The sequence below is a fragment of the Argopecten irradians genome, chromosome 4, assembly GCF_041381155.1.
Source record: "Argopecten irradians isolate NY chromosome 4, Ai_NY, whole genome shotgun sequence".
Lineage (NCBI taxonomy): Eukaryota > Metazoa > Mollusca > Bivalvia > Pectinida > Pectinidae > Argopecten > Argopecten irradians.
The window spans coordinates 44,170,398-44,180,050 of NC_091137.1; the positions used below are offsets into that span (position 1 = coordinate 44,170,398).

Consider the following 9,653-nt stretch of genomic DNA (forward strand, 5'->3'; position numbering starts at 1 on the left):
ACCTACCTACATACAGTGAACATTTTATTTTACAGACTTACACCTACCTACATACAGTTAACATTGTATTTTACAGACTCACACCTACCTACATACAGTGAACATTGTATTTTACAGACTTACACCTACCTACATACAGTGAATGTTATATTCTACAGACTAACACCTACCTACATACAGTGAACATTGTATTTTACAGACTAACACCTCCCTACATACAGTGAACATTGTATTCTTATAGACTAACACCTCCCTACATACAGTTAACATTGTATTTTACAGACTACACCTCTCTACATACAGTGAACATTGTATTTTACAGACTTACACCTCCCTACATACAGTGAACATTGTATTTTACAGACTTACACCTACCTACATACAGTTAACATTGTATTTTACAGACTTACACCTACTACATACAGTGAGCATTGTATTTTACAGACTTACACCTACCTACATGCAGTGAATGTTAAATTCTACAGACTAACACCTCCCTACATACAGTTAACATTGTATTTTACAGACTAACACCTCCCTACATACAGTTTACATTGTATTTTACAGACTAACACCTCCCTACATACAGTTAACATTGTATTTTACAGACTTACACCTCTCTACATACAGTGAACATTGTATTTTACAGACTTACACCTCCCTACATACAGTGAACATTGTATTTTACAGACTTACACCTACCTACATACAGTGAACATTGTATTTTACAGACTAACACCTCCCTACATACAGTGAACATTGTATTTTACAGACTAACACCTCCCTACATACAGTGAACATTGTATTTTACAGACTGACACCTCTCTACATACAGTTAACATTGTATTCTACAGACTAACACCTCCCTACATACAGTTTACATTGTATTTTACAGACTTATACCTACCTACATACAGTGAACATTGTATTTTACAGACTTACATCTACCTACATACAGTGAATGTTATATTCTACAGACTAACACCTACCTACATACAGTGAACATTGTATTTTACAGACTAACACCTACCTACATACAGTGAACATTGTATTTTACAGACTAACACCTCCCTACATACAGTGAACATTGTATTTTACAGACTAACACCTCCCTACATACAGTGAACATTGTATTTTACAGACTAACACCTCCCTTCATACAGTGAACATTGTATTTTACAGACTAACACCTCCCTACATACAGTGAACATTGTATTTTACAGACTTACACCTACCTACATACAGTGAACATTGTATTTTACAGACTAACACCTACCTACATACAGTGAACATTGTATTTTACAGACTAACACCTCCCTACATACAGTGAACATTGTATTCTACAGACTTACACCTACCTACATACAGTGACATGTTATATTCTACAGACTAACACCTACCTACATACAGTGAACATTTATATTTTACAGACTAACACCTACCTACATACAGTGAACATTGTATTTTACAGACTTACACCTACCTACATACAGTGAACATTGTATTTTACAGACTTACACCTACCTACATACAGTGAAGCATTGTATTTTACAGACTTACACCTACCTACATACAGTGAATGTTAAATTCTACAGACTAACACCTACCTACATACAGTGAACATTGTATTTTACAGACTTACACCTACCTACATACAGTGAACATTGTATTTTACAGACTAACACCTACCTACATACAGTGAACATTGTATTTTACAGACTTACACCTACCTACATACAGTGAATGTTATATTCTACAGACAAACACCTACCTACCTACAGTGAATGTTATATTCTACAGACTAACACCTACCTACATACAGTGAACATTGTATTTTACAGACTTACACCTACCTACATACAGTGAACATTGTATTCTACAGACTAACACCTACCTACATACAGTGAACATTGTATTTTACAGACTTACACCTACCTACATACAGTGAATGTTATATTCTACAGACTAACACCTACCTACATACAGTGAACATTGTATTTTACAGACTTACACCTACCTACATACAGTGAACATTGTATTTTACAGACTAACACCTCCCTACATACAGTGAACATTGTATTTTACAGACTTACACCTACCTACATACAGTGAATGTTGTATTCTACAGACTAACACCTCCCTACATACAGTGAACATTGTATTTTACAGACTTACACCTACCTACATACAGTGAATGTTATATTCTACAGACAAACACCTACCTACATACAGTGAATGTTATATTCTACAGACTAACACCTACCTACATACAGTGAACATTGTATTTTACAGACTTACACCTCCCTACATACAGTGAACATTGTATTTTACAGACTAACACCTCCCTACATACAGTGAACATTGTATTTTACAGACTAACACCTCCCTACATACAGTGAACATTGTATTTTACAGACTAACACCTCCCTACATACAGTGAACATTGTATTTTACAGACTTACACCTCCTTACATGCTGCTTATGATGGTCTATGTTCCCTTGTTCCGCTATATGTTTGAGGGACCAAAGTGGCTCCAGAACGGCTTTGAGCAGAACTTCTGCTCTGACACCTGGTGGACAAATCTATTATATGTCAACAACTTAGTGAAGTCTAAACAGATGGTAGGAATAACACATTGGTATAACATTGGCATTACACACCTGAAATAAATGACTGAAAAGCCATAATTCCTTTTTAAATAAGTATGAATTATGTGAATTAAAAATAGGCTAGATACCTGGAGCTTTAATATACCATCCCACCTGCAACAAGTTGGAATGTGGGGAAGTATATTGGAATCACCTGGTTCTGAAGTTATTCTTCTTGAAGCTGTGAACAGATTTTGATGAAACTATGCAAGAAATGATAAGAGGTCATGTATAAGTGCAAGAAGGTTTTATTTTCCATTAAAAGATTAAAGATTAAACTGTTGCCATGGTAACCAAGCTACTATCAATAAATGTTTAAGTGTTTGAATCTGATTTTATTTAAAGTTGGTCAATTGATGTAACATATGTATGCCTATTACTTGGCTCATTTAATATTTTATGGGGGCAGCCATCTTGAAAACACATTTTGAACTTTTTATGTTCTGTCTTGAGCGTTTGAGCTGAAAAATGCTTGAAATTATCCTGAAATGGTCCGAACCAAGTGTTGTTAATTTTCAAGTCAATCTAAAATCTGAGATTGCTGCCATGTTATTTTTAGACCCTCCAAGATTTTCAGATGACATTTTTTAGACAAAGAAAATTTTAATGTTATGTTTCGCTGGTTACATTTAGAACATAAGATAATTCAAATTAGAGAAACACTTATCTTGTGTGTTGTGTTAAATTTGTAACATTGATAAAGCAGATCACGTGACACATACCGTATTCGACCCAATAAGTGCCCTGTCCCAATAAACACTCATCCCACTTTTTAAGGCCTCCATTTCACTTATAATAACTTAAATTCAGAGTGAAACTATTAAAACATGTAGATTCCTCTTATTTGATTTCTTTTGCAAATTGATTTATAGATTACTCTTTGTAATAATTTTGTGAATTTTTGCCTTTCGTTTTTCAATTTTTTACTCACCCTAGGTGCTTATTTTATTGATTGTAGAATAATTACATGCAACGCTTGTATTTACAGTGTATGGGCTGGTCTTGGTATTTGGCCAACGATATGCAGTTCTTCGTTGTTAGCCCTTTGATGCTATTGCCCCTGTTCTTGTAAGTTTTTTATTAACTCACCTCGCCGAGAGTTTACATGTAATTTTTGTATTTACAGTGTATGGCATGGTCCTGGTATTTGGCTAATGATATGCAGTTCTTTGTTGTTAGCCCTTTGATGCTATTGCCCTTGGTTCTTGTAAGTTTTTGTTAACTCACTTCGCCGAAAGTTTAAATGTAAATTTTTGTATATTTGGCTAATGATATGCAGTTCTTTGTTGTCAGTCCCTTGATGCTATTACCTCTTCTTGTAAGTTTTCTACTTTTACTAACTCTTCTTGTAAGTTTTCTACTTTTACTAACTCTTCTTGTAAGTTTTCTACTTTTACTAACTCTTCTTGTAAGTTTTCTACTTTTACTAACTCTTCTTGTAAGTTTTTTACTTTTACTTATCTTCTTGTAAGTTTTTCTACTTTTACTAACTCTTCTTGTAAGTTTTCTACTTTTACTTACTCTTCTTGTAAGTTTTCTACTTTTACTAACTCTTCTTTTAAGTTTTCTACTTTACCACTCTTCTTGTAAGTTTTTTACTTTACTTCTTCTTGTAACTTTATACTTTTTCTACTCTTGTAAGTTTTATACTTTCACCATTCATCTTGTTAATTTTATACTTTTACCATTACTCTTTTACCTTAGCCTGTTCTTTGTAATTTCTATTGTTTAACGTACATTAACAAAGTTTTGTAAATGCTATTTTTTTGGTATTCAAACAGAGCCTTTCTCAGACTATATGCATCAATGTCTCATTTTGCAGACTTTTCAGAGTACAACATGCATATTGCAATGGAGTGGCCATCTTAGATTTTGACAATTAAAGTGTGTGATTTATAACTCTTTCTCAGAAAGTGCTTAAGTTAGCGGTTACCTACAGATACTCTTACACCATGGGAAATATATAATTTTATAAATTACCATACATTGCGTCTTGGTGTCTAGCTAGTTGTGCGTATTCATTTTGAGACCAACCTTTAAGTTGACCGATGTAAATCACTAAATGTAGAGTGTTAATTAAGATCCCTCCCAGATCTCAGATCTTCTGTTGAGGTTTAAAAAATGTGTGAATGTTTCCACAAAATATTGTGATCCTGAGATTTGTTCAATTTGTCCTCTTCTACTTCTAGAATAAAACTTTCATTCACTGGATTTGTAGATCTTCTTATCTTAAGTTAGAAGATCTTCCAAGAAGAGTTCTATTCTTCAAATAGCACAAATGGAGTTTAACTCTGGTAATTATATTTTTGGTTCCATTTCAGTGCACCAACCATCGGACTGATTGTGTGCATGGTTTTCTTGCTGGCTGCACTCATTACTGCAGGTGTCATCTCCAGGGTCGAGGAAATGCCCCCTACTATGCTTGGGGGAGGAGGAACTGCAGCGTAAGTTACCTCCCTTTACACATATACCGTCTAACCTGTATAAATCTAACCTTTATAAATCTCACCTGTATAAATCTCACCTGTATAAATCTCACCTGTATAAATCTAACCTGTATAAATCTCACCAGTATAAATCTAACCTGTATAAATCTCACCTGTATAAATCTTACCTGTATAAATCTAACCTGTATAAATCTCACCAGTATAAATCTAACCTGTATAAATCTCACCTGTATAAATCTAACCTGTATAAATCTTACCTGTATAAATCTCACCTGACAGTATATACCGTATTTCGGAGTATAAGCCGCGACTTTTTTCCCTGAAAATCGGTAGTGCGGCATATACACCAGTGCGGCTTATCCGTGGACGAAAACCAAAATCTGACGATGTTTTTGCATTATTACGTTGTAATTCATATGTGAAAATCGTTAGTTTGGTAGGTATGTTGCAGATATCCCTATTGCCTGTAAAAAATTTTCTCTCATTTACAATTATTTTTTACCTGTCTAAGACATATGATACTGTATTTCCAGTACATATACTTCATACCTGTTTATAATTAATTAATTTGTATATATTTGTCACCTTAGGTATATGAATAATCACTCTTTTTCTCACTTGTGTGCTTATAGAAACAATTTGACTATATTTATGGTACCTTAAGCCTATTATTTGTGGGGATGTTTTCAAATTCTGTGAGACATTGCTACACTGACAATATTTCTTCACATGACTTTGATGCCAAATATTGAGAAAAGCTTGACTTACTCTTTAATCAATCTCAAAAATTTAAGATTGCTTACGTATAATTTCTTGTTTTAAGCAAAAATCGTAAAAATTTTGACTTATGTAAATAATAGACTATGTGGTTTTATTTCACTCTATTGATATAAATTGTACATACTAATGTTTCAGAGGTTCTGCGGCTTACTTCAACGACTACTACATTACGCCCTACTGTAGAATTGGGACCTACATTGTTGGAATTATAACAGGATATATCCTTTACAAGACTGAATGTCGCTGTCGTATCAACAGGGTATGTGTTTTAACAATGCTGCGCAGCATGTTTAGTAAGTTGCTTACTAGTGGATCCAGAGACAATATTAAAAGATTATAATTCTTTATTTAGGATCCATTTAAGTTTTGTCTACATGTTCATAAATATTAGCTATGTGAACAATAGAATCTCTTGCATTAATCTCAAGCAAAGCGTATTCAATTTGAAGGGAACAAAATTTTGCACATTTTGGGTGACTGCGGTATGATAATGTTGTGACACTTGGTCATAGTGGAATGTCTTGCACTTTTTATAGTGCTATCTCACTGAAGCATATGCCACAAGACACACCAAGGAAGCACACCCCACCCACTCACACTATGCTGACAATGGGCTAACTAGTCTTCCAAATCTGTGGGATAAAAAAACTATCACTTTTATTGTGTATGGTGTATTTAGGACTCTTGGTTCATCAGTATATTGTCATTTCAGTATGTTAACCTGATTGGTTGGCTGTTAGCTGCGGTAGTAGCATGTTCAGTGGTGTACGGCCTTCACGACCCAGTGAATGGTCATCCGTTGAGTGTAGACGTGTCGGCCCTGTACAACACCACAAACAGGATCGCCTGGGGAGCCAGTATATGTTGGGTGATCTTTAGCTGTGCTACTGGAAACGGAGGTAAGATTCAGTTTCGGTTTTGGTGGGGAATTTTAGCTCTGCTTCCAGAAATGGTGGTAAGAGTCAACGAAGTAGGCATTCTTGTGCAATCAATTTCGAGTTCCTATACAGCATGTTACCTCTTACCATCCTTAACTCACTCACCCTGTCATTTCATAATGGACTGGTCTAGACTTTGATTTAGAGGAGTCTAAATGTGTCTACAGGGGTGAAGGAGTAAATGAAGAACTGTTTTTATTGATCCCTTCCTTTAATTTTGTTTGTATGGCTTGTTTGATTATAAAAGTTGTATTAACGGTCAAAGTCGGAGGAGCTGGAGAAAAACAACCAACCATTGGTTACTTTAGCCTAACACAATTTGCTCTCTCCTGCTTCTTGAATACAACTTGCGATCACATGATTTGTTGCTCTTCGGCTTTTTGAAGCTCTTCCATATAGAAAGTTGAAGATATTCTAAGAAAATGAGAAGACTTCTCTTTTTGGGAGAGCCAAAATCGAGTTAGCCCACAAGGGATTCAAACTTGCGACCAGAAGGTGGAGAGATTGTGGTTATATGTTTGGACACCTTAACTACTCTGTCACCACAGCCCTCTATTTATTTTTTCTACCTTTGGCAATAAAATTTCAATTTTCGTGGTGATTTAATTGATGTTTTATTACAGGTTATGTGAACACACTGCTGTCGTGGAAGGCTTTTATCCCCCTGAGTCGTCTGACCTACTGTGGCTATCTGATACACCCGATCATCATGTTCGGTTTCTACTTCAGTCACCAAACACCTATACACTTCACCTACTTTAGTTTGGTAAGTAAAACACCAGATATGGAAATTGTAACACCAAGTATGGTAAGTATAACACCAGATATGGAAATAGTTTGGAAAGTAAAACATGAGATATGGAAATAGTTTGGAAAGTAAAACATGAGATATGGAAATAGTTTGGTACATAAAACACCAGATATGGTAATAGTAACACCAGATATGGTACGTAAAACACCCAATCTGGCAACAGTAATACCAGAAATGGAAATAGTTTGGGAAGTAAAACATGAGATATGGAAATAATTTGATGAGTAAAACACCAGAAATGGAAAAAATTCGGGAAATAAAACACCAGATATGGAAATAGTTACACCAGATATGGAAATGGTTTTGAAGTAAAACATGACATATGGAAATAGTTTGGTGAGTAAAACACCCAATATGGAAATAGTTTGGTATAGAAAACACCAGATATGGAAAAAGTAACACTAGATATGGTAAGCACCAGATATGGAAATAGTTTGGGAAGTAAAACACCAGATGTAAAAATAGGTTTGGAAATAGAACAACAGATATGGAAATAGTTTTGGAATTAAAACATGAGATATGGAAATGGTTTTGTAAGTAAAACACGAGATATGGTAATAGTAACACCAAATATAGTAAGTAAAACACCAGACATGAAAAAAGTTTGGTGAGTAAAACACCAATTATGGAAATAGTTTGGTATATAAAACACCAGATATGGTAATAGTAATACCAGATATGGTAAGTAAAACACAAGGTATGGAAATGATTTGAAAAGTAAAACACCAGATATGGAAATAAATTGAAAAGTAAAACACCAGATATGGAAATTGTCTGAAAAGTAAAACACATGATGTCTATCCATTTCATAAAATGCTTCCTGTGCTTTTGTCAGAAACACTATTTATCATATAATAATTAGCCCTATTCAGCCATGTTATACTGCCATATTGTATATAGGACTCTTTATCTCTAATGATTACCTGATTATGTTGTATTGTATTTCCAGATCATGATCTATCTGGGGTTTCTCTGTCTAACATTTATGTCCGCTTTCCTGCTCTCACTGGCTTTTGAAGCTCCATTTATGGGGCTGGAAAAGGTGATCTTCAGACGAGAAAGATCTGAGAAGAAATGATTATGGATTTTTTTCTTTAATTGAATATATGTCTTTTATGTAGTGTTCTTTGCATTGAAAATGTATCCTTTGCTGATATCCTTTCGACGGCCGGCAGGATTCGAACTTGACTCAATTTTGATAGTATGTTATTACAAATGCCATCTATGAAAGCAGTTTGCATCTAGATTTCGGTTTGATGCCATTTTCACGATGATAACAAACAGCACACACTACAAACAAGCAAAAACAGTCACCGGAAGTCCCCTAAAGGTCACCACGCACGGGTCATGGGAGGCAGAAACCTGCGCGTGGGACTTGTTTTTTGTTTTTTTTTGTTTGTTTTTTTTTTAAATCAGTGCTATTTTCCCCTTCCTTTTCCCTTTCTCTCTATTTTAGTCTCTCTAGTATTTAGTTTGCAACGGTCTCAGTGGGGCTCCAGAAGGGTGCATGAAATGGGGCAAATGAATAATTACGCATAAATACGTTACGGCCGTCCAAAGGATATATTAATTAAAAGGAAAATGATAAATGTTGTAAATTAAGATACACCTTAAAGGTATGTACATAACTTGAGATTAGAACAATTTAATGGAATTCAAAAGGAATAAGTAATCAAAGCGTTTTTAAGCACTTAAATTATGGTTTCTTTCAGAAACTCTTTTATACAGAATAGATCTTTTAAGTTGCATTTTAGTTTGACATTTTAAGAATTTATCGCTTTAAATGCCTTTTATGATAAAATCAAGTGAAAAAAATAAATACATTGTACATTTCATATAATGATGTTCTTCAACTAGGTGCATGATATATGTTGGATCTGTACTGACGAGTTTTGGGACATGTATTTCAAAGTCGGATTTACTTTTAATGATCTTAATTAACTTTTAATGAATATCTCATATGTGTATACTCTTTTTTGCTTTGTCTGTCATAAGTCTTGTTTAGAGAAAAAGTGCCATTTTATTTTA

The 9,653-nt window shown here is 34.4% G+C and overlaps 1 protein-coding gene across 1 annotated transcript in view; it reads left to right on the top strand.

The window, feature by feature from the left end:
• The window catches only part of LOC138321799 (nose resistant to fluoxetine protein 6-like), a 28,048-nt gene extending 19,016 nt beyond the window's left edge, over positions 1–9,032 (top strand). Inside the window, exons 9-15 of the mRNA XM_069265766.1 lie at positions 2,457–2,622; positions 3,638–3,717; positions 4,971–5,093; positions 6,012–6,135; positions 6,589–6,775; positions 7,438–7,580; positions 8,575–9,032. Of these exons, the coding sequence (XP_069121867.1) occupies positions 2,457–2,622; positions 3,638–3,717; positions 4,971–5,093; positions 6,012–6,135; positions 6,589–6,775; positions 7,438–7,580; positions 8,575–8,703 (952 nt within the window). The 3' untranslated portion in view covers positions 8,704–9,032. The remainder of the gene's footprint in view (positions 1–2,456; positions 2,623–3,637; positions 3,718–4,970; positions 5,094–6,011; positions 6,136–6,588; positions 6,776–7,437; positions 7,581–8,574) is intronic.
• Positions 9,033–9,653: the final 621 nt, after the last annotated feature.